Genomic DNA, 26578 nt, shown 5'->3' with positions numbered 1-26578 from the left:
CTTTCCACTCTGTTTTGCCACAAGAAAGGCTGATTTTTTTTTCTTTCTTTGTTAGCAAGGCAGAGATCAGGCCATCCCCAGAGAAATGAGCAGGTGTGGCCATTTATAAGCATGTCTGCTTATATTACAAACCAGCATAAGAAAAGTTTGAAATGGTTTGAAAAGATCAGCTAACCAGTTTTAATGTTTCGTCCTAAATCCTATTTACTTAAACAAGAGCTGATCAAGCGGGCAGTAAAAATCTAGTCTGCCCAAACCTTTAAAGATCTTGTAATTTAATTTTTTTGTTTTAATTCTGTGTTCTGTAGCATGTGAATAGGTATATTTTGGTAATCCTTGCCTCTGGACAAGCACAGAATTCTCTCTTTTTTTTCTTTCTGGCTAATGGCTAATAACAGAGCCTTGCTTCCTGTCTGATGATGAAAGGGTGGCCGTCAAGTTCTTTTTCTTAGCTTCTACTATGTAATCGAGGCATTTCATGAGCAATTTGGAGAGAAGAATCCATGTGAACTGTTAGCAGTGTTAAGTAGTCATAGTCTCTTTTTGTTTTGAGATGGATTAGAATTTATTTGTGTTTTTTATTCATGTATGAAACTCAACTATATATTGACGTTATTTGAAATTATATAAAAGAAGTGTTTTTGCTAAACTAATTCCATGTACACATGTGCATGTATACAGTTCTCAAAGAGACTCCGCCTCTGTTTTATGTTTTTTTTAAACTAAGTCTGCAGCAAACATCAAATACTATTGAAAGGACACCCTTGGGTAGGTGGTGTTCTCTGTAGCTACAATGACAGTTTCTCATGTTCTAATTCACCTTCACAAATCCATAGCATCGTTCTGGACTAAAGTAATGTCAGTCATTGACATTTTCGGCAAGTACAAAAAGGACCCCCTATGGCAGCCATTTTTAGTTGTTTCTTAAGATCCAAAGACTGCTGAAAGAACAATTGGATAAAGTTGAGGATTGGAGAAGCTTGATTTTCTTGTTCCTGTGAAATGAAACTCTAGTTCTTTTTTCTTCCTCTTCTCCTTAAAAGCAGAAGTCTGTTAGGGGGTTGTAGCTGTGTCAAAGCCGCTGGGATGCCACTGCTGATCACTTTAATTACTACGACTAAGGAGGATAAAATTAAAAGTAGCACCATTGAAGCAGTGGAAGAAAGCTTGCCGAGATGTCGGTGAACTGTGAAATATAAAAATTGCATACCAATACATTTTTATGGGAGGGAAACAAGGAATTACATTACTCAATCTTGAAGAGTTTGTCCTATAATGGTGAAGTTTTGCTTGTACATCTATAGCAGATTTTTGAACATTTCAAAAGAACAAGCAAAAACTTTAAATTTTTATGCATTCCCAAATGTGGTAAATATACTTATAGGAGAAACTAATATTTTTCACTGTCATTAGCTCATCAGTTCTAGGATTCGTGTGAGTGTTATATGTCCCTTGTCTTGAAATAGGTCTGGTATTACACCATGGAAGGACTTACGGGAAAAACAAAGTGTAAATGTGTATAACATATCCAATAGTTTTCTGGAGACTGTAATTTAAGTTCCTGGACCTGAGTTTTTCAACCACCCATAATATCAATATAAACAATTTAGTTTCTTTTTGCCATTTAACTTCCCTTAATTGTTCTGGTGACAGCAGCACAAAGCAAAATTCATCAGAACTAGATTGCCCATTACAGGATTCTTCTGTGTACAAATATAAAAATGAATAATCTGGATTTTTAAAAATCATAGTGCTCTTTCACAAAAGTTATTTGACCACAAGTGATTACAATTCTTCTAGTAACAAAATTAAATTGGGGGTGGGGGTTGCATGGGGAGGGGCACCCTTGCTAGAAATCTGGCTGCTTATGTCAACTTGTTCTGTAGTTTAGACTAGTCCTGAATATTAATAAATAGATAAGGCACATTTTATGAGGCTAATACTCTTAATAATATGAAGAATCAAAAAACTTATTAACTTACCAATAATTATTGCCCATTCAGAAGTAATAGATGTTTGTTGTAGACTAAGTATAAAACTTAGGTAAGTCTATTAAAAATTAGCTTTTAAAAAAAAATACTTTCCTTGGTCTCAAAACAAAAAGAAAATCTGATCTAGTCCCCTGAACAAGATAAGAAAGCGAGTTAATGTTTCTGATCTATGATTCTAAATTAATATTTCCTTTTCATTTGTAATAATGATGTTTATTTTCCCTAGTTTTCTAAAATTGTTTGCCCTTGTACACACACTCTCACACGCGCACACACACACACACACACACACAGTTTTTTCTCCTGTTTAGATGCTAGTAAACAAATGACATGCAAGTCTGAGTTGCTGCATTTTTATAGAATAATATTGAGCTTGCTCCATTTTTCTTCTGGGGTTGTCAAAATGGATATGAGATATATAGTTAATGTTCTTAGATGGAAGTGAAATATCATCAGATGTATACATTAAATATTTTTTTACTGATCGTGTGGGCACTGTACAAAGTAAAATTACAGTTCCTCTAGTCTCCTTTCTGTCTCAAGCACTCATTTGTGGACATTCTAATATTTGAAGAATATCAACTTCATTATTACTTTGAATGGTTATTAAATTTAGCACAATCCAATTTTAAAATATTTTATATGACTGCAAAACCCCAGATTTCTTGAGTTATGTGTATAGGAAATATCATTTTAGTTGTGATGAATTGTGGAAGTTAAGAAAATTATCAGATACAATTTATTAAGTTAAATTGTATATTTAATTAGTATAATAATAGTAAGCATTTCCAAATTATACTTTTAACAAATACTTTTTTCTCTGTTGGTTGCTCTGTCTGAAGGGAAGGGAAGGAGTGAGAAAACAAACACTGCGATATGCTATCCCACTGGAGTGCTCTTGGCCCAAGCAAAATTGTCTCTGTAGTGTTAGGACATTAGGAGAAAAGTAAACCAAGGCAATCTGATAGGGAACTAGAATTCTGTCAGTCAGGCTCAAGATTTTGTGCTGTGTCCACGTACTTTGTTTACTGTAGGGTTTTATGAGTTGTAACCTGCCCATGCAGGCTGTTAATGAGGCTAAATCTTGCTGCTAGAGAGTTGAATTACAGCACACCTCTGGGCTAATGGTTATAAACAGAAAGTCCCATTAGGGCTGCTTTCTGATTCATTCATTTGCATTTTTTCTATTGTATGAAGAACAATGATGAGTAAATAGGTACAAACAAACAATTTACATGGAAATGGATAAAATGTAGCCAATTAGGATTTAGTGTTGGTTTTATTAATGATTGCCCAAGCTAAGTAACACTCTGTGGAAACCTTTGCAGATGGAAAATGTTCTTTTCCTCTTTTGGGGGGGGGGGGGGCTGGGGGGAGGAGAAGCTTGGAATGGTGTTTACATATCCCTTATAAGAATAGGTTCCCATTTCAGTTTCAAAAACATATACTCATTTATTTCATTCAAATTCTGTTAAGATTACTACATCTTAGTTTAACTAATTGAATTCTAGCTCTACACATGTCTTTTATGCCAATATAAGGAAATTTACTTAAAACTTGGTGCCTGGGGTAAACTATTGGTTTTCATTATTGTTTTCAGCTTTCTTAGGTTTGAGATATGTAAATTTAGTATTTTCTTCACTTTATCATGTAATTTGATGCTCTTATTTAAAACCTGAATTTCTATTTTTCCTGTTTCCCCCATATTTAAAAATACTGCTTATAAGTTGTGAGTCGAAGATAACTTTTTATCCTCTTGCAGCCCATGTCTACTGCTCTACTGGCTCCTACTTTAACAGTCTTCCAGTTTCTTTCCTTCTAACCCTTCTCCTTCCTTTCACCTGAGTGTTAAAAGGAAGGCTGTTTAGTGGAGCAGCTAGAGGATCTTATGATGAGTCAGGAGACCTAAGTTCTAGTCCCCACCCTGCCACTATTTGTATGACCTTGGGTAAGTCATGTAACTTCTACAGACCTAGTGCTACTGTAACTACCTGTATAGGCAAGTCTCTTAATCTTTATGTGCCTAAGTTTCTTCATTTGTAAAATGAGTGAGTTGGACTAAATGGTTTTGAAAGTTCCTTCCAGCTCTAAATCTGCGATCCATGATCTTAATTTCCTTATCTATAAAGTGATGAGGTTTGATTTGGATAATCTCTTAGTGGTTCCTTAAACTTCTAAGATGCATTGTCAGAAGTTATGAGCATACCCTTAGAAAAAAGGAAGGTTGTCTGTCCCAGGAAAAAGTATCTGACTTAGCAACAATCATCTGTGCACGTGGGCATTCAATTTATCATTGGCCGGTTCCCTATTGGTTTACCCTGCTGATACCCCCAAACACAAAGAGGGACAAAAAAGGATTTAATTGAAGGAACATACAGAAAACAATCATAAAGGAGGAAAAAATGCCTTTTTTAACCAATGTGCATTCTGGTCCATGGTCGTGCTGGTTTGCTGTACTAGAAATACCTTCCCATTTCTCCCAAGTTTCACTTCTAACCCACATAAACAATGGAGGCTGTTTATTCCAATGCCCTTTTGCATTGGCAAATCTGATCCCTAGAGGTTGAAGCTACCGCTCCATCTCCCCTCAGGGTTCTAAGTGAACCCCTAAGGGGCAGCTGGTCTTTCTGATGCTCAGCTTGGTTTTCTCCTAATATAAATTCACTAGTCATATTTAGTATATACTCCCTGACATTGATTGGCTCATTGGTAGTGCCCTAATATCACTAAGTCAATTAATATAAATTAACTTTTACAAAGCACATTTACTCAAAAGATATAGCAAGGACCAAAGCAAAAACAAACAAAAAAAAAGCAATCAACACACCCCCCCCACCTGAACTGGGGCACACCCTCTCTCTACCACCCCTGTCCCTTGGGGGGGATTGGGTTCAAATTTAAAGCAACTAGTACAAAGCATTTCCCCCACCAGTTCATTGCCAGATGTAGCACTGCCACTGAAGGAGTCCACCTCTGGATTCCGGGCATGGTGCAGCCCTTGGCTCATGAGGTGGTCCATTGCTGGCGGGTCAAGCACGTAGCTCCTCCAGGCTGTCTTTCCTTCTACCAGGGAAGCCTTTGTCTCCAAAAGGGCCACCTCCTGTTTTTATCTTCTTTCCTTTGGTACAATGCCTTATGAGACTTCAAAGGGTCAAAGAAACAGAAGTGGTAACTTTTTTTTTTTTAAAGAAATCAGAGAATCTGGATAGGGAAAATGGGGAGCTTTTTATGTTCTCCTCAAATTGCAACTAAAAGCAGCCGTGACTAGTTAGGCCAAAGTGAATGTGCTAATCCTAAAGTAAGCACCAATTAGTCTGGGGTTTGGGGAGGAGAGAAAGTTCTGTCAATTTTACCCTTATGACATCTCTCCAATATCCCTTCTTCTCTCCTCTGACACTGCCACCAACCAGGTGTAGACCCTCATCTCCTCACTCCTAGACTGTTGCAATGCCTCAGTGGTTGGTCTTCAAGTCTCTCCCCAATTTAGTCCATCCTTCACTCACCTGTTAAAATGATCTCAATAAAGGGCATTTCTGACCACAATCACCCTCTTATTCAGTAAACTTCAGTTACTCCCTCTCACCTCCAGGAGCTAATGTAAAATCTTTTATTTGGAGTTTAGATCCCTTCATAATCTGCCTCCCCTCCTTTTCCAGTCTTCTTACTCTTTAATCCCCTTTATATACTCTGGGATCCGGTACTACCACTGACTTTCTTGTTGTTTCCCACACAAGACACTCCCATCTCCCAGTTCTGGTCCTTTTCACTGACTGTCCCCCATGCCTGGAATTCTTTTCCTCTTCATCTCTACCTTCTGGCTTCCCTGAAGTCCCTGCTAAAAGCCCATCTTCTAGAAGAAGCCCTTCCCCTACCCCCTTTAATGCTTGTGTCTTCCCTCTGTTAATTTATCCTGTATATGTTTTGTTTGTATATAGTTGTTTGTATGTTGTCTCCCCTACTAGACTATGAGCTCCTCGAGAAGATGGACTGCTATTGGTTTTTTTTTTCCCTTTCTTTGTTTCCCCAGGAGTACTTAGCACAAAGCATGGCTAATGGTAGGTGCTTAATAAATGTTTATTGACAGACTGACAGAGTTCCTTTGACAAGAACTTGATAGGATGAATGCTTTGTTGCAGTCACTTTAAATGTGAGCCCACTCACCCCACTGGTTGAGGTGATAGAGGGAAAAGTAAGCCCAAATATTTGGGGGGGTATAGGAGGAGATACTTTTTTTGGTGGGTTCCTGCTATGTCTTTTCAGTAAATTATCCCTTTGTAAAAGCTAACTTAGGTTAATTAGTTAAATGATATAGGGACATTATTTGCTGGGTCAGCCAATGATAGAGAAAGATTTTAAATATTAGCTCTTGAATTGCTGTTAGGGAGAACACAGCAGAATGGGGGTTCAAACTCAGAGTATTAGAAAGATATCCTGAGCCTCATTATATCGTTATGATATAACGCAGTGGCAGCAATGACAATCACTTCAGCCAACGTAGGGAAAGAGGTCACCCCAATCCTATCCTTGTATGGGAAACTCTGCTCTGCCTAGGTATACCACAAGAATGTAGTTGACTGTTATGAGAATCCCAGAAATGTAGAGCACCTTGGCAAAAACTGTTGACACTGGATTGGTGGGAGCAACCAATTTGTAGCGACATTATAAAATTACAGTTCCTAGGGGATGAAAAGGAGGATATTGTGGACACCTGATTTAAAATGTTTGGCTATGGGTCTGCTATTGCTTTAAGTTCATTAGCTATTGAATGGATTAAAGGAAAAATGGTTGAAGACAGCTTTGCCATCAAAAACATAGATATGTTCAAACAGTTGTACCTCCCTTCTGTTAAACTGCACTGTTCCACACTTGCTGAAGATATAATCAAGACTGCCTTGGCAGACTCCATGCTGAAGCAGAACCCTAGGAAAGAGAGGCCGAAGCAACTAAATCCAGCTCCCTCAGGCTGGCCAAACGGGGCAGCCAGTGCACCCAGTACAGTCACCTAGTTGTGAGGAACTGCATGGTATGTACCACATCCTGCAGTTCTCATACCTGCTCTAACCGAAGTGAAATAGGGAACTTTTGTTCTTTACTCTTGGCTTGTTTCAGCACCAGTTACCACCCTCACTTGATGTATCTGTGTAATTTGAATTAGTGTGGCTTGTAGCTATGATAATTACTTTGTTCGTGAAATGAAAAATAATAATGAAATGCAATGATATCATTGCATTTCATTATTATTTTTCATCTGAAGGAGTGAGTTGCATTCAGTAAATATCTAATTTCATCTGAGTTGGTTTTGGGGAAAGAGTTTTTGTTACACATTATTTTGGTGCAAATATTTGGTAGGAGAAGTTATTGTACGTTAAAGAGATTGGCATGTGTGTGATATAGTAAAACTCAGGTAAGAATTAATCTCTGATTAAAAAAAAGATACCCCAACTCTCAAGGTTGAACCTCAAAAGAAGAGGAGACATTCTCTGAGTACCTGACTTGTCATAGTGAGTGATAATTGAGCGAGGGACCTCTTCATTGTTTAAATGAGCTATGTGTGAAAGTTTTATACTTGTCTGCCCTCCTCCCCTCCCCCCTTACAACAGAACAGTGGGTCTAGTCCAGAAAAACCAGCAGCTCTTTACTCTTTTTTTCTTCTTTTAGTTTGCTGATAAATTATACTCATGCCAGTTGCACTATGGCTATTCACTCCCCTTGGGTTAGCATTGTTGTTTTCCCAGTTCTACTGATATTATCATTCAAACCCATCCCTCTTCTGAAGCTCCCTATTATTGTTCAGGGCACCACCATTCTCCCAGGCACCCAGGTTCACAAGCTTGAAGTCATCTTTGACTCATCACTCTCCCTCATGCCACATATCCAGTCAGTTGCCAACTCTTACCAATTCTACCTCCACAGTATCTGTTATCTGCTCCCTTCTATTCTAGTCACTCAGCCACCCCCATCTTTCAAGTCTTTATCACCTCTTGTCTGGACTATTACAATATCATCCTAATTGTTCCCCTGCCTCAAGCGTCTCCCCTCTACAGTCCATACTCCTCATAGCTGCTCAAATGATGTTCCTAAAGCACAGTTTTGACCATGTCACTCCTTTACTTAATAAATTCCAGTGGCTTCAGAAGAGGAGCATCCTTGAACCCTGCAATTGCTACTGACTCCCCTCAGAAATTACTTAAATATTCTCATCGTGTGTGTGTGTGTTTATTTTGTCTCCTGGCTAAACATAAACTCCTTGGTGGCAGGGACTATTTCATTTTTGTCTCTCTGTCACTACTTTACTTTACACAGCATCTGGAGCATAGTAGGCACTTAATAAAAATGCTTGTTGATTTATTGATTGTTTCCCTTATCACCAATCATCACTCTTCAGTTCCTTACAGTATTCCTTTTGCCTCTACTGTTCTTACTGAATCTTTTTTCTTAAAGATCACCAGTGGCCTTCTACCAACCAAATCCAACTGTCAGCAGTATCTCAGAATTGATAGAATATTGGACTTGGAGTTCAGATACACTTGAGTGTGAATCTCATCTCCATTACTTTTATCTGTGAGACCATGAGCAAATCACTTAACCTCTCAGAACCTAGGTTTCCTTATCTGTAAAATGAGGATAACAATCCCTCTAGTGCCTACCTCACAGGGTTATTATGACGATCAAATGAGATCATGTATGTAAAGTGCTCTGCAAACTTAATGTACCTTATGAGTGTTTTTCTTGCTCTGGCAGCACACCTTTAGAACCACTCCCACAGTCAAGCCCTCCCAGTTACTGTTTGAAGTCCTAAATATTGCTCCCTTTGGGATTCTTGGGGCAGCTCTTGAGGGTTGAGGGTCTGTGGGTTTGTTCTTGAGAGTGTGGGGATTTCTAGTACTGTCAATCATGATCTTCACTAGTATTGTTCCCATTAATTATAAGCCAGTAGCCTCTGTTAGCGTTTAGAAAAAGGTATTTATGGCAGAGCCAAGATGGTGGAGTGAAAGCAGTGACTTGCTTGAGCTCTCCCCCAAACCCCTCCAAATACCTGTAAAAAAAATGGCTCTAAACAAATTCTAAAGCAGAAGAACCCACAAAAAGACAGAGTGAAACCAATTTCCAGCCCAAGACAACTTGGATGGTTGATTGGAAAGGTATATCACTCTGGGCAGGGAGAGAAGCACAGTTCGACATGGACGCGCAGGCAAGGCAGGCTTCAGCGAACCTGGAGCAGGCCTCAGAGGACTGAATCACAGGCAGCTGTGGTGCTTTCCAGACCTCTTAACCCACGAATGCCAAAGACAACTTAGAAGGTCAGTGGGAAAAGTCTGTTTCTGCAGTGAGAGAGAAGCTAGGTCCCAGCCCCAGTTCTCGAGCGCGACCCCAGGGTGGCAGCTGCTTCCTGAGCTTTTGGCCCACAGACTGAGGGGAATCAAGTGGCTGATCAGAGGGGGATTGCAGGGATCTCTTTGCCAGTGCTGAGGCAGGAATCTCTTGCTTTGCCCATACTTGGATCTAGATCACGGTCCTGGGTGGTGATCATGGGACAAGAAGGAGTGCTGGAACTTGTAGTGGTGGTGGAGAGGAAATCCTCCTCACAGTTCCAAGACATAAAAGAGTGCTTGTGGTCACTCATAGACCAGAGCACAGGCCAGGAAAGGAGTAAACACTTCGCCCCTTATCATACCATCTTGGAAGAACTGAAAATTTACAGGTCCCTAGAAGTATCTCTGAAAACAGTTGTACAAACCCCTGAAGATTGGGATGGTACATTCTCCACATTGGAAGCAGACTCCTACCTTAACAAAGAGTTTAAAACTCAAGTAATTGTCTGGGATCATGAGCAAACCTTGCAAAGAGTCAGACCATAGAATCTTTTTTTGATAACAAAGAAGGTCAAAACATACAACCAGAAGAAGACAACAAAGTCAAAGCTCCTACATGCAAACCCTCCAAGAAAAATATGAGTCAATCCCAGGCCTTGGAAGAGCTCAAAAAGGATTTTGAGAAGCAAGTAAGAGAAGTAGAGGAAAAACTGGGAAGAGAAATGAGAGTGATGCAAGAAAATCATGAAAAACAAATCAACAGCTTGCTAAAGAAGACCCAAAAAAATACTGAAGAAAATAACACCTTAAAAAATGGCCTAACCCAAATGGCAAAAAAGGTCCAAAAAACCAATGAGGAGAAGAATGCCCAAAAAGCAAAATTGGCCAAATGGAAAAGAAGTCCAAAAGCTTACTGAAGAGAATACTTCCTTAAAAATTAGAATGGAGCAGTTGGAAGCCAGTGACTTTATGAGAAATCAAGACACTGTAAAACAAATCCAAAAGAATGAAATATTAGAAAGCAATGTGAAATATCTCATTGGAAAAACAACTGACCTGGAAAATAGATCCAGGAGAGATAATTTAAAAATTTTTGGACTGTGTGAAAGCCATGATCAAAAAAAGAGCCTAGATATCATCTTTCAAGAAATTATCAAGGAAAACTGCCCCGATATTTTAGAACCAGAGGGCAAAATAGAAATTGAAAGAATCCACCGATCTCCTCCTGAAAGAAACCCCCAAAGGAAAACTCCTAGGAATATTGTAGCCAAATTCCAGAGTTTCCAAGTCAAGGAGAAAATATTACAAGCAGCCAGAAAGAAACAATTCAAGTATTTTGGAAACACAATCAGGATAACACAAGATTTAGCAGCTTCTACATTAAGGGACCGAAGGGTATGGAATATAATATTCTGGAGGGCAAAGGAGATAGGATTACAACCAAGAATCACCTACCCAGCAAAACTGAGTATAATCCTTCAGGGGAAAAAATGGTCATTCGGTGAAATAGAGGACTTTCAAGCATTCTTGATGAAAAGACCAGAACTGAATAGAAAATTTGACTGTCAAATACAAGACTTAAGTGGAACATGAAGAGGTAAACAGGAAAGAGAAATCAAAAGAGACTTATTAAGGTTGAACTGTTTACATTCCTGCATGGAAAGATGATATTTATTACTCATGAGATCTTTGTCAGTATTAGGGTAGTTGGAGGGAAAAATTGTATTGATAGATAGATAGATAGATAGAGGACACTGGGTGAGTTGAAGATGAAGGGGTCATATCTGGAGAATAAAATTAAGGAGTAAGAGAGGATTATATTGGCAGAAGGAGAAAGGGAGAGGTAGAACAGGTTAATTATCTCACACACAAAAAAAAAGAAAAGGCTCTTACAGTGGAAGGGAAATGGGAAAGTGAGAGAGAATGAGTGAATCTTATTCTCATAGGATTTGACTTAAGGAGGGAATAACATATATACTCAATTGGTTGTGGAAATCTGTCTTACCCCACAGGAAAATAGGGGTGAAGGGAACAGGGGAGCAGGGGAATGATAGAGGGGAGGGCAGATTGGGGGAGGGGGTAATCAGAAGCAAACACTTCTGAGGACAGACAGGGTCAAAAAAAAAGAATAGAATAAATGGGGGAGTAGGGTAGGATTAAGGGAAATAGAATTAGTTTTTCACAACATGACTACTGTGAAGTGTTTTGTATAACTGCACACATATAATCTATATTGAGTTGCTTGCCTGTTCAATGAGGGTGGGTGGGGAGGGAGGAAAGGAGAAAATTTGGAACCCAAAGTTTTAAAAACACATGTTTAAAAAAAAATGTTTTTACATGCACCTGGGAAATGAAATAAGAAATACAGGAAATGGTATACAGAAATCTATCCTGCCCTACAGGAAAATAGAAGGGGAAGGGGGATAAGAGAAGCGGGGGAGAGATAGAAGGGAGGGCAGACTAGGGAAAGAGGTATTCTGAATACATACCATGTTGGGTGGGGGGAGGGGGCGAGATGGGGTGAAAATTTGGAACTCAAAATCTTGTGGAAGTGAATGTTGAAAACTAAGAATAAATAATTTTTTTTAAAAAAAAGGAAAAAAAAGAAAAAGGTATTTACTGAAGCAATATAGCAAGAACATTTGGTACAAAACATTTCCTGCAAACTGGGAGTTCATTCTCCCCCTGCATACATAGTGTCCCTTTATTGAAAAAGCTCAAAATTAAGGATGCATGTAGCAAAGTTGTACCCTAAATCCTGACACTGGGATGCCTTTTCTCCCTTTGTGAAGTCTTCATGAAATTTCTTTCAGGTATAACCTGATAAAGATATTAAGGGGAAGGGCATCTTGTTAATTGAGATTGGGGTGAAGAACTCTATCCCTTACCTTACATTGCTATCCCTAGCAATAACAATAATAATTATAATAATAATAACAATACTTATCCTCCTGCAGTTTTTGACATTAATAGCCATCTCCTTGAAATAGGTTTCTGTGACACTATATCGTTCTGGTTCTCTTCAGATCTCTCTCTTGCATTCTTCTTGGTGTCACCCCCCACTCCACCCCCAAGAACAAATGTTTTCCAGTGTTCTGCACTTAGATTCTTCTTTTTCTTTTCTCTTTCCCTTAGTGAAACTTCCTTCAACTGTCATATCTATATAAAAGATTTCCAAGTCTGAATCTCTAGCCCTGACCTTCTTCCCAGCTGCAATGACCATTTATACATTGGATTCAGCATATCTCATTAATTAACTCAGAGAATGTAAATGTACAGCACCTACTTCACACCATCAACCCAGCCTTTCCTCTCAACTTCTGTATTTATCTTATTTTTATCTAGTTTTCCCAGTCACTCAAGTTCTATACTTCAGGCATCTCTGACTCCTCACTCATCCCCCACATCAATCACCAGATTATACCAATTCCACTGCTACAATATTGCTTCTAGCCACCCCCTCTCTTATTTTCCCATTGTTACTACATCATTCAGATACTCATTACCTTTCACCTAGACTATTGCAATTACCTCCTAACTGGTCTTCATTGCCTCCAGTTTTCTCCCTTGAATCCATCTTACATACAGCTACCAGATTAATGTTCTTAAAACAGAGCATTAATTATGTCACTGTTCTACTCAGAAATCTTCATCCTTTCTCCATTGGCAATTGAATAAAATTCAAATACTTTAACCCAGATTCATATCTGCCAACATGTGGTCCCAGATATTTGCAGCCTTGCCTTCTATTGCCCCTTTATACTTCTCTGTACATTGATTAGTTCATATTTCCCCAAAACACCCCAAAATTTACTGCATCCATCTTTTTGTACTTGCTGTTCCATACCTGGGTTCTTTCCACTCTTCTCCATTTTTTTCCTGTTCAAATTCTATGCATTTTTCAAGGCCAAGTTATAGTACTATCCAATTTTTGGAGCCTTCCTTGAATCATCTAGCGGACAGCTCTCCCTCTTCTACAATAATACAGAATTTTATTTATGTCTTTTTTCTGGTATTTAACAGTTCTACTTTAGATTCCTATTATTTGTGTTATTGTTTTATCTCCCCTCTTAGATTATAAATTTACCTTCTTACATTCCACAATCCAGCTAAACTGTCATTTCTTTCTTCTTCACTCATGACACTCCGTCTCCCATCTCTGTTCCTTTACACTGACCACCCTCCCACTTCCTTTAAGATATAGCTCAAGCACTTAATCTGTCGCCGCCTCAATTTCCTCATTTGCAAACTATAATTATAGCACCTATACCACAAAGTTACAGTGAGGAATTAAATGAGATCCTAACACAGTGCTCGGCATGTAGTAGTTGTTTAATAAAGAATTGCTGATTCTCTTGACTGAAAATAAGGGCCTATGCCTTACTCATTTTTGTACCTCCTACATCTCCCTATCTTGTAATCAATAAATATTTATTAAATGAATCAGTGATTTTTATTTTTAAAGCAAGAATCTTGATAGATTCTATATTCTCAACTAACAAACCTTGAATTTGTGGTAACTTACATATTACTTTATTTTTAAAAGGATTTTATATAATTGATAAACTGAATTTTTACTACCCTATGCTGAATTGACACTCTCCATTTTGGGTCACAAAAGCTGTCCATTTCTTTTATTTTGTAATATTGTACTACAACATTGTAAACTCTTATGCTTTTATTAACAGCTGGCAGGTTAAATCCTATTCTTAGAGTACAAAAATATTAATTCTATTTCTACATCATGGATCTTTTCTACACCTATGATTCAATTTATAAGAACACTGATTTAACATGGCAATAAATCTTCTTATATATAATTCCTAATCATTTTCTAAGTGATATATCTAACCAGAGAGTCACTTAAAAAAAAACTAGCTCAAAATGTCTTTAAATGAACATTTTAATGCAGTAATTTTTAATGGTTAAAAAAAAATCTGATTCTAGGATGCCTTTAAAAATTGTGTGACACCTAACTGATATGGAGCATCCTATTTATAATGTGGGCCAAGCACCATGCTGTAAACCAGTTACTATCATGATGATCAGATTGAGAATGAAATTGCATTTCTGTCAATTACTGAGTTGGCAACTGTTCAATATATCTTAGCAGCAAGATGAAGAGCGACGTCGGCAGCTGAGAGAGCGAGCTCGTCAGCTAATAGCAGAAGCTCGATCTGGAGTGAAGATGTCAGAACTTCCCAGCTACAGTGAAATAGCTGCAGAAAAGTTGAAAGAAAGGTCAAAGGCATCTGGAGGTGAGTTAAAGAAGCTTGTATCATATTCCAGTAACAACCCAAAAATCAGTGTTGGACCTTTTGGGCCATTACTTTTATTCATACCTCAAAATGTTGTAGCAGGTATGTAAGGATGCAAAGTGGACATTTCTATCAGAAAAACCAGCACATCAGATTAATGATTTTTGTGTTTTCAAACTCCACTTTACTATTTTAATTCTCAGAAGCACAACATACATTGGTAATCATAGTTCACAAAATTTATGAGCTATGATTTATGGTTTTGGCCAGAGTGATATCACATTGATTATAACATGATTATTTTGCATAAAACCCAAATAAAACTTCAAATATACAAGAGTACATATGACCTTTTACTGGTAAACTTTGAAAGTAAAACTTTTTTTTTCTACTTGTAGCATATTTTTATGAAGACTGACTTAAAGTCATCTTTTGCCATTTAAATTTTTGCATTATAGCCTACTATATGGGAGCAGTAGTCATTGGAACCAGTTCTTTGATACATATCACTTGTATATAGTTTGTATTATGTTATTTCAACCCTAAATTCAAAATATTACTAAAAGTTATATTTTTTCCAATAATATTTGCTAAAGCAATATGGAGTGTAACTCAAAATTTGAACACTAGTTTCATTTAGTCTCCTTATTCTCTGGATGCCATCTTTATACTCTACAAAAATTATCTTAAGGGGCAGCTAGGTGGCGCAATGGATAGAGCACCGGCCTTGAGGTCAGGAGGACCTGAGTTCAAATCCAGCCTCAGACCAAACACTTGACACCTACTAGCTGTGTGACCTTGGGCAAGTCACTTAACCCCGATTGCCTCACCAAAAAAAAAAAAAGTTATCTTAAGCTTATTATTGGGATAAGGGCTATCTTTCATCTAGCCTCACAATCATTATTAAATCCAATATATATTATTTTAAATATTAATTATTAAAGAGAACTTTATCTGATAGTGTTCATTTCAGCCTATGTTTGATTTGGAATTTCTTGTCTTTTTTTTATTTCTTTTGGATCCAAGAGGGAGAGAATGCTTAGAAGGGTTGTATTTTTCTATCAATGTAGTCCTTATTCATCTAGTAAATGATGCCAAAATACTTCTTGTTTTAAACTAATCTCAGAATGCTGGGATCACCTTGAAGAGTAGGCAAGTATGGGCTAGAATAAGGAGTTAGGAGTTGAAAACTGGGTAAAATGTTTCTTCAAAGTGAGTTCAAGCTGTAGGGCACAAAGAATAATTCTTTGAAAAGGGTTCAATGTTTGCTCCTGTTGCTGCTATTCCTAGTTGATTCCATATATTAAATGCTTCTGTTGCTAAGAAATTACAACTAAATGCTTATAGTGCCCAACCCCACCTTTCATTAAATCTGAAAGTTCCTTCTGCAAATAATCTCATATCTGTCACCTTACTATTCCTTTCAGAATTTTTTATATCTTGGTGAGTTACAACCTTCATCTTACTTCTTCATAAAGATTAATAACCTAGTTTCTTGAACTGTCTTGAATAAGTAAGATCTTTGACCTCTTTTATCATTCCAGGTTTCTTACTGCTGTACCTTCACTATTCCTCCATCAGTTCATAGCCAGCTTACTAGGACTGCTTGCAGCTTCACAAACATGGTTTTATTTCTCCAGAGCCAGGAAGTTTTCCTTTCATTTATATTAATAAAGTAATTTCATTTGATATACTAATAATTCATTTTATATGTAATATATATATATATATATATATATCCTTTAGTGGGCTCAATTCTCACCTTTTAGAAAAATTCTCCTATACTTCTGACATATTCCCTCCTTGAGCTACCAATGTAGCCTTCCTTCAAAATTCCAAAAAGCAGTATGGCATAGTAGCAGTGGTGAGAATGCTATGACAACCAGTGCTATAATTTTTTTAAGGTTGTGATTAGATAAGTATGCTACTTTAACTGGTGATCAGCATTAGAGCTATGGGAGCTGAGAACCGGGAGAATATTCCCAGCATGAGCTATGAGGTGGAAAGAATAGATGAAGCAGGAAGTTGTTCAGAAGTCTCTTTGAAGATCTTAGATCAGTTAACCTAAGGGGATCCAAGTGCCTAGGACCTACTTCTCCAGCAGATGTTGAGCATTGGGATAGAGCAGATGTTGTCCTATGGCCAAGCTTGACTTTGAGTGAAACAGCACCATTTTCTGTCATTAACTGAGCCCCCTTTTTCTTTCCCTTCATTGGGAGGGGCAGTTCAAACTAGGAAGAGTCATGCTGGGAGTAATTTAGGAAAAGAGAGAGGTCTAGAAGACCACGAAAAGCAGTCCTTTTTCCTCTCTTAGTTACACTGCCTGAAATTTTGCCAAGTTGAGATTCATTTAAGTTATTTCAAGATGGAAATAGCTAGGCTAGGTATTAGACTTATCTATCTAAAATTATGACATAAATTCATTTAATTAAATTGTCTTTCCCTCTAAATCTACCAGTGATCAGGCCACATAAGTGAATGGGAGTCACTGAACATGTGCTTTGAACCTTTAGGGCAGTGGTTCTTAGCCTTTTTCGTATCATGAATCCCTTCTCAGAGTTTTGTTTTTAAATGCATAAAATAAGATCCAGCATTACAAAAGAAACCAATTATATTGAAATACAGTTACCAAAAAAAATTTTTTTAAACACATTCCTGATTAAGAACCCCTGTGTTAGGGGATTTGGCTTCCTCAGAATTAGGTGAAGGAGCCAACTTTGTGAAAAGAAGAAGTATCCCCCACATGCTGAATAATGTAATTAGAAATGTCTTCTCCCTTTATCTTTTTTCCCTATTCCTTAGCAATGACCATGAACTGCCTCTATAGTGATATAACAGAATAATGATGACTTATCAGAAACACAAACTAGAAGTCCATTTAGACCACTGATATAAAACCTCACAAAGAAGATTCTTGCTTGCTGTGAAAAATTGAACTAGAAAACTTTTGTGGTTGCTTCCTTTGAACTAATTATATATTGTTTAGACCATGTATAGTTATGCATATCAGCAACTTAGAGGAAATATTAGTGGCCAACAGACCAATTTTTCATTAGGCCTTTGTGAGTATACAACAATTTCTTTCCTTGATAAGGACAAAATCACATTGTAAATTGATCTTTTAGAATTTTAGAGCTGGAAAAGACTTTGGAATTTAATTAGTTTAACCTTATCATTTTATGTAGCTAAAGAAACTGAGGCCCAGAATGAATCGACAATATTTTAGAGGCTCAAGTTAGAGCTAGAAGGTACCTTAGAGAACATTTATAAAGTCACTCATTTTACAGATGAGGAAACAAATCCAAAGAGGTGAAGCAACTCCCCCAAAATCCTGGAGATTGGGAAAAAAAGCAGAAGGACATATAAAGTTTGTCTCCATTTTAATGAACATACACAATGGAAAAATGCAAGGAAACCTCTGAGTGTTGTAGCCTCGATAGCACTTTTCAGGTTCTTCCATGTTTTCTTATATGTGCCTTTGTCAAAGGTTTCAAGACCCTTTCAGTCAGGAGGGACTCTGGCAAAGACAGTACCTATAACATATACAATTTTGCCAAGAGTTCATTATTATGTTTTGAGCTAGATTAAAAAGTAATTTATTTTTAAGGAAATTTTAACATGCAACAATGGAGGAATTGTTGGACTTGGAGTTAGGAAGGCCTGGTTTAGAATCCCACCTCAGATACTTATTAGCTCTGTGACCCTTGAAAAGTTACATAATCTTTCTAATCAGGTTTTGAAACAGGATTTTTTAAAACTGGGTTTCAATTATTATATATATGACTGTTAAAAGGAAAGTCCTTCATATACACTTTCTTTACCTCTTGTTATATATTTTATGTATAAATTTATATTTTAAGTACAAATAAAGCATGAATAACTTTAATACTTTATAGTTTGAATAGCTAATTCTGAAAGAATATACTACTTGTCTATATGAATTTTGTCAAAGAAAGTTCTGATTCCAACATTTGCTCTATTTACTATTAAAATGTTTTAATGATGCATTTTATGTTAAAATTAGTGTTTTCCACCTTTTATTTGAGTCATACATAGTAACTAAAACTTCGGTTGAGTGAGTTTATAGGTAATGGTGGCTCTACCCAAAATGGAAAGTTACTGTATGGTTGAGGGGTTTTCTAAATTGTAAAGGAAATTAGGGTCTGGATTAGAGATCTGTAGGCATTTTCATTTCTAAGAATCAGATCTTTATGATTATTGTAGTATACTTTTACTATGAGAGGCAATGTAGAATAGTGAATAGAAAGCTGGCCTTTGGGTTGAAAGGGCTTGGTTTCAAGTGCCACCTCTGACACAACTTGGCTATGTGACCCTAGACATATAACTTAGTCCCTCAGTGACCCAGGCAATTCTCCAAGGCTAAAAGCTGCAAAGAAGATATTGATCTACCTTATAAGTTCCTTACCAGGTAGGAGTTCCCTAAACAGAAATCATAGGTCAAATATAAAAAGAAAGTGTTTACTTTATTAATAATAATAGCTTTCATTTATATAGAGTTTTAAGGTTTGCAAAGCCCAAAGTATTATCTGATCTGATCCTCACATCAACTCAGTAAAGTTGTGTTATTATTATCCCCATTTTACAAATGAAAAAAACTGAGGATCAGCAAGGTTATATGACTTTCCAGTAGTCATAGAGCTAATTAATGTCTGAAGTGGGATTCTTCCTGACCCCAAGTCAATACTTTCTACATTACCCATGTGTTATACTATCGATAATACTATTATCATCTTATTAGGATTCTTGAGTTCCACATTAAAGTATTTTGGCAATTATTAGGTATTATAGGGCTGGCCTCAGCCTGTGCTACTGATTACTTATTGAGGACCCCCATTCCGTTTATATTTCTATGTTATCTTAATGCCTAAATCTTAACATAGTTGCATAAATATGGTTATTAGCTTATTCTTACTAAAACATGTAACTTGTATAACCAGCTCTATTGTGCAATGCACCTTCCAGGTTACCTCATGTTTCTTGTTCACTCACCTAATTTTCTACCCACTATAGTTCAACCCAGGAGAGGGATTTTCAATAGATGATCTAATATTTTTTGGTAGCCTGGAACTTTGAGTTAGATAAAGAAAACTGTTAATATGCATAAAGGATTGCCACAGGTGTTTAGAAATGCTGCAACATTAACTGTTTAAAAGAATTCAAGGGTTCATCCTGAAACCTAAGGCACTAAATGGAGAAAGGAGAAATCCAGTCTTAAGAGTAGCTGAGCTTTATAAAGGATCAATTTTTACTCTTCCCCCTCCCAAATAGTAATCCTTTTATCTGGGGTCAGCAATACATACACAAACATTGAGTTGCCCTCTCAATATACTGGGGAGTAGCAGTGTAGATAGGGATCTCATCTAGCCAACCCAATAAAATGAAACTGCCATTGACCACTGTAGTTGTTTGAACATCTCACAAGCATACTGCCTGGCATAAGGTGTTCAAAGTGGTAGATGATGAAGCCTGCAGTCCTCTGCACAACACAGGGACCTGGAAGCATCCATATCTGACCGCATTTCCAGATTGCACCCTCACCTAGGCATGGTCAAAGGAAGAAAAAAGACGGGTTGGTGGTAGAAAGATGTATTGGATCCCTTAAACTATGTTTTAACTGCCACGGGCATAGAGTAAAACCAGAGGAAGAATTCTGAACCCATGGCAGGTACTCAATAAATACTCATTGTTTGGAAATGCAGGAAAATATTGAGAATAAAATAAATGGATGGATTGAGTGATTGTTAACCACATTTGATCTGAATCCCCCTTTATTGGTATCTAGTTGATATCTAATATCATCTAAAGTTTAAGCTTTAGTCTGATTTGGGGAGATTTACTTTTACTTTTTAAAAATCAAAATAAAACTTTCTTCTAATTCTGTCTTCTTTTGTAAGTTTTCTTAGTCTTTCTCCCTCTTTTTCCAAATCTTGCTGCTTTAAAAGCCATCTCTAAAGTCCTAACTGTCTTCTTAAACTCTTTTATCTCTGATGTTCTCTACCTTCATTGCTGGCTACATTGAAACCAATTCATTCTTATTTCTTCTGGGTACACTTAGATAGTTTAAAGCCTATGACCTTTAGATTTAGGGAATTTATTTTAAATCAATGGAGTCTTCAGTGGAAGATCAACCTGTCATCAACTCCTTTTCATTTATGATTTGATAACATTAAATTACATTACCTCCAAATTTACTTATATCAGGATCTTGAACTTATTCTAACAGTATTAGTTTTACCACCCTACACTTTCTTCTAATTTTTGCCATTCTTCATTGAATGCCACAACCAGTTAATATTTCTTTAAATACCTGCAGTCGTACACATTGAGATATGTTGTCTGCTCAGAAATCATATGTTTACTCTGGCTTCCCCTTTGCTTTCTTTCTGCTTCTAAGAATATTATATATTGATGTGTATCTTTGACTGGCCTTTTAAACCCTTCATAGAAAAGTGCCTTTTACATTCTGTTGCTGCTATACTAAGCATTTATTTAAACATATCTTGAGATATTAAGTCCTAGAAACATTAAAACTTCATAATGTCTGAGATTCTCTGTAATACTGCCTTTAATGAGAATGATTACCTTTTACTTGCTAGAACACTGAATACTGACTGAGCTAAGGGAAGTTTCTGCATTTTAGCAACTCCTATTTAGGTAGTGATGGCTGGCAGAGTACTTAAAAGCCAGGTGACAGATTTGCAAATAAGATTTCTGCTGTGCTTTACCAAATGTATGAATCTAAACTTTTGCCAGGTGACCATTCTCAAAGCAAGTGAAAAAGAAAGAAAATAGCTAAATTGCTCATATTAAAAATGAAAGAGAATATGATTTATTTCAGCGTACCATGTATTTGAAGGTCAAATATATAGCCAACTAAGCTTTCCCATTTCAGTAGCATATGTTACTTTAAATAATGTTAATTTTTCCCAGCTCTAGGTCTTGCAAAGTCTCCTGTCTTAGTTGCTTCTGAACTTTCCTTTATATGTAAGTGTTTTCTGTATTCTGTTCTAACCGTAGTCTCTTAATCTATCCCTAATACATATTTTTTTATAATAGTCACATTCCCTGATAAGCAATGAATCAAATCACTTAATATTCACATTGTTGTTCACATAATTCATGGTTGTAATTTTATTAAAGTATTTCTCCTTTATTTATTCTTAAATCCAAGATTTGATGCAATTGTAAAATTAAGGTATATATTTGGCAATTTTTGTTACCATACAGTTTGCGAATGTTAGTAATGGTAGCGGTTATAAATACGCTAAAGTGAACTGTCTCCAAGAGGTATAATGATTTAGAGATATACTTAAAATGTGGCAAGTTGTAAATAAAACTTTATGTAATATGCATATTTTATGTGGCAATTCATATTTGACCTATGAATTCAAAATATGAATTTTAATCCACTAGTGAAAAAAGTAACATCTCTGACTAATTTCATCACTTAATGATCTGTGTCAAACCTGAATTTGATAAACTGTTATTAAAACACTGACTCTTAACTGGTATTTTGCATGAATAAAACAAAATAATAATATTCTTCTAACTTTACTGATACATCTTCCTACAGATGAGGATGATAATATTGAGATAGATACTAACGAGGACACTCCTGAAGGCTTTGTTTTAGGAGGTGGTGATGAACTTACTAACTTAGAAAATGACCTTGATTCTCCTGGTAATTTTAAATAATAAATGTTTCTTGTGCTTTTGCATGGCATACTTTGTATTTATGTGGTTTTGCTGCTATTTCATCAATAATAATAGATGTTTTTTACATTTTTATTAGAGTTTTTGTAAATCATTACCTAAAGCCAGCCCATAGCATGTCAGTTTGTAAATTTGTTCCTGTCATTTTTACTTTGTAGTTCAACTTTAAAGTCAGAAATAAAATTGGAATAATAGGCAGTTGCTTATATTTTCCCATTATTAAGATTCACTTTCTCACCTTTTATCCTGAAGGTTTCTGTAGGACTGGTCCCAAAATATATTTATTAATATTAACTCAAAGTCCTAAATGTAAGTCAAACCCTTGGACAGTAGTATGCAGGCTTTTTTTTTTTTTTTCTGATTTCATTTAAAGTTCTTGATTTTCTTTAGTTGTAATATAATGATTGAGATGTTGGGCCTATTCCAAGATGGACTCAAATAAATCATGCCACTGATTGGCCTGCATCTTTTTAGTAAAAGCTCTCATTTGGGTTTTTTGCACACTTGTAATTTGGTTATCAGTGCCTTCAAAATCAAATGTAAGTAACAGTTATCCAATTGTTTTAAGGGCTTTCATGCTTTTTCTCCTTATTTAAAAGTACAGAGGAGGGCTCCCTAATATTTAATTTTTTCATGTTCAGAGCTAAGAAGGACAGACAGCAGGAATTACATTACATCTCTGGTACACCCTACTCTCAGCTCCTCTATGCTGACCTGTACCATGCTTTGCCTCTCTCCCTAGATTAAAACAGCAAAACATCATCATCCCTCAGATAAACCAGTTGACAGAGGCTCTCTTGATTAACAGAGGGCATACTTGATAAAATGTGAGGTCTGGTCCAAAATTTCTATATGCTTTTACTAAGGAAATTCAAATGTAAAAATGTTGGTATCTAAGGAAAATTTCAGATTTGTTGAAGCAAAAGACTGAACTGCCACTTTGAAATAATGTGAATAAGGGTTTTGGGAGAGGTGCTTTATAGGAGGGGGAAAAAAAGGTAGTTTGGCCATTCTCATTTTTACACTTTTCCTCCAAAATGATATTATTAAGGGCCAGCAGCATTGCTTATATTTGTAGACCTGCCTTTGATTCCTTGGGTGTTCCATAATTATAAAAGCAGGCAATGAATAGGATTTGAGATTAAATGTTCACAACTTATTGAATTCTAAATCAGCGATAATAAGTGATATTCACAAACTAAATTTCTAATGGATTACTTAACCAATAACTAGTCATTTCTTAGGTAGGAGAAGGAGAAGATTCCAACATTAGCTGGAATCATATGAATTTTGATGGGAAATATATTTCTAGCTTGGTTAATTTTAGCCCTGACCACCTTGACCTGTGTCTTTTTAAAATATTTTCTTCCAATTTAACATATACAATAAAAATTATATATCTATGACTTCTAATTATTTGGGCTAAACTAATTTGGTCTAAACCTAGTTGCAGGTGATCAGGTTTACCAGTAAACATTGATTTATTAATACATAAAGCTTTCCCATTCACATCTTGTAATATATTTCATGCCGACAAGAAATGTGAATGTAACTTAAATCATATACACTTAGAGTATCATGATTTATTTTATTCCCATATCCTTTTTAATCCCTTTGTATGGTTTTTATATATTATATAATACATTTTGCTCTACCATGATCCAATCCAACATTTATTAAACATTTTTTATGTGCAGATGCAAAGCACTACAAATACAGACAAAAAAACAAAACAGATCCTGTCCTCAAGTAACTTATAGTCTGTAGAATAATGTAAAAAAGAGAAGCCTACTCATATAAATTGAATAGTTTGCATGACTATACCAGTAACCACTATTCAGAGGCTTCTAAATGGAAAGGCATAGGTCTTAAAAAAAAGTTTCTTTTGTCAGATGTTTATATGATCAGATTTTTTTTAATTACCCAGAAATTCAATAAATTAGCAAGTTTAAGTTAAATTTTGTCTTCTACTTTTTTTTTACTGAATAATATAATCAAGCATGAAAACAGATGCTAAATCAAATTGGACAGATGTTGCTTCTGCATTTCTTAATGCTTTATTTCAACTGAATGCAATTAAAAATAGCAATATATTAGAATGTCTTTACCACATAAAAGAAGATGTTATAAACATATGATATTACCTTGCTATCTTTAAATATCATAAAATATGAATATAATCCTATTCAAGTACAACCTAGTCCAATCCATTTCAACAAGCATTTATTAAGTATCTACTGTGTGTAAGGCACTGGAGATACAAAGAAAAAATAAAAATAATTCCTGCAACGCATATGCCTGAATATATAATACACTTATGTATTAATAATTTCTAACGATGTATAGAATGACTATATCATATTAAGAACTTATAACGAAGTGTTTTGATACAATGGAACATATATGTGTGCATGAGAATTGAAAATATGATAGGAATTTGCATGGTAACAAAAACACTATAATTTAAAATTACATATGGCTGCTATTTTGAATATTCATTTTATAGGTCATTTAATTACAAATATATGCAAACATGTCACATACCCATCTATGTTTCCTCACATGTATATGGAAGTACTATTTATTCAGAGGCCACTTTCTCACCCACTGCCGTTGACAGTAACATGGGATAAGAGTAGGGACCAAACCTATGACTTTCTTGGTCTAGGGGGAGTTCCTGAATGAGGAAACTGCCTCTGCAAATGTAGCTCAGCACTTTCTCTAAAACTTTGAGGCTTAGAGAGCTGCTTGGACCACAGAGAGCTTAAGTGATCTGCCCATTGTCACACAGTCAGTGTTTATCGGAGCTGGTATCTGAACCCAAGTCTTCCTACTCTAGCCTGGCTCTATCTCCACTGTGCCCCAAGGCATCCAACCTTTAACATAATTAGATAGATAGTTCTTGATGTTGATCTTAGTAACTATGTGGGAGGCAATGTAGTATAGAGAAAAGAGCCCTGGAGTTAGAGCTAAGCCCTGGATTCAAAAACTGCTCCTGACAGTTTTCTGATTGTGTGACCCTGGGCAAGGCATAAAACTTCTCAGCGCCCCAGTTTTCTCAGTGATGTGTATAAACTTTCCCTCACAGGATTGGGAGGTAAGCTTATAAAACTTAAAGCTCTGCATAAATCCGAACTATTCTTGTTTTGTGTGTGTGTGCGTGTCTGTTGACTTATTTTGTGGATAAAGTTTTGAAAGAAAAGACCTTTTCACAAACAGAACATTAGGCTATATATGCTTAGCTTAATATAATTTTAGAACTTATCTTCTCCCTTTAATTTAAAATTATAGTAATGTTTATGTGATTTATTCTAAAATTGATAGACTGCACATTCACTCAGTTGTATATGGTATTTGCATATTTAGCAGAACAAAACAGTAAATTGGTGATGGATTTGAAAATGAAGAAGCTCCTAGAAGCTCAGCCACAGGTGGCAAATTCCCTCTGCAGCGCTGCTCAGAAAGCTGTGACTGACGACTCAGAGCAAGATGTGAAGGTAAGATTTGTGGCAGGCTTTGGTCTCAGGACCTGTGGGGAGGTTCTGGATTGACAATTTCATACCAAATCCTCATGTTAAGATGTGCAGAAAAATTGTTTGGTTCAAAGTCCAGTGAAGGGAATTTCATTATGATAATGAATATATTTTTGCTTATAGCTTTTATAAGGAGCTATAATTTAATCTGATTATTCTAGTAAAATTAGAGGATCTATAAAAAAACATTCTGAATTTCTTGAAGTGAACCTTGTCATTTTCTAAGAAAAGAAGGCCAAGAGAAATCCAGCATGCTTTCTCCTGTTTTCCCCAGCCTTTATACCTTTAAAATTTATCAATACTTTAAGTATAATAAAATTCCTGTCACATAATTAGATGGGTGATATATGTAGAAATATTAAGATCCAGAAATGGGCTCTATATATGGTTGTGTGATTTTGCCACTGACAGCATTTTAACCAGACTAAGCTACTCTCCATTTTTCACTCTTATTTACTATTAGGCTGTTTAAATTATCACCACCCCTGCTTTCCTTATTCCCCTTCCTTTTACCTTATGATTAATATCTTTATGGCTTTGGGGCACTTGCAGTTCTGTATAACTTTTCACCCACCTGCAGACTGTGGGGACTGCCCTGCTGACTGAAAGGATTTCCTTCCCCAGATACAGAGATTCTTTGAAGTTCCAAAACAATGACTTTCATTGCTTTTCCCTTATACTGTCGGTTTCTATAAATTGGTGATGAAAGTGTGTGGCAGCACCAGAGGACTTTCAGTCTCTATCTTTGA

At 36.3% G+C, this 26578-nt stretch overlaps 1 protein-coding gene across 7 annotated transcripts in view; it reads left to right on the top strand.

The window, feature by feature from the left end:
* Positions 1-26578, top strand: part of EHBP1 (EH domain binding protein 1) — a 392318-nt gene that overhangs the window by 293626 nt on the left and 72114 nt on the right. For 3 of the 7 annotated variants that reach the window (XM_027865114.1, XM_027865115.1, XM_027865113.1), the window contains exons 15-18: positions 14415-14562; positions 21514-21567; positions 22157-22264; positions 25663-25793. In XM_027865114.1, the coding sequence (XP_027720915.1) occupies positions 14415-14562; positions 21514-21567; positions 22157-22264; positions 25663-25793 (441 nt within the window). The remainder of the gene's footprint in view (positions 1-14414; positions 14563-21513; positions 21568-22156; positions 22265-25662; positions 25794-26578) is intronic. The other 4 variants (XM_027865119.1, XM_027865116.1, XM_027865118.1 and 1 more) reach the window with 3 other exon arrangements.

Source organism: Vombatus ursinus, unplaced genomic scaffold (genome assembly GCF_900497805.2).
Source record: "Vombatus ursinus unplaced genomic scaffold, bare-nosed wombat genome assembly UNPS02014778.1, whole genome shotgun sequence".
In the NCBI taxonomy this organism is placed as follows: domain Eukaryota; kingdom Metazoa; phylum Chordata; class Mammalia; order Diprotodontia; family Vombatidae; genus Vombatus; species Vombatus ursinus.
This window is presented reverse-complemented; position numbering and strand designations above follow the sequence as displayed.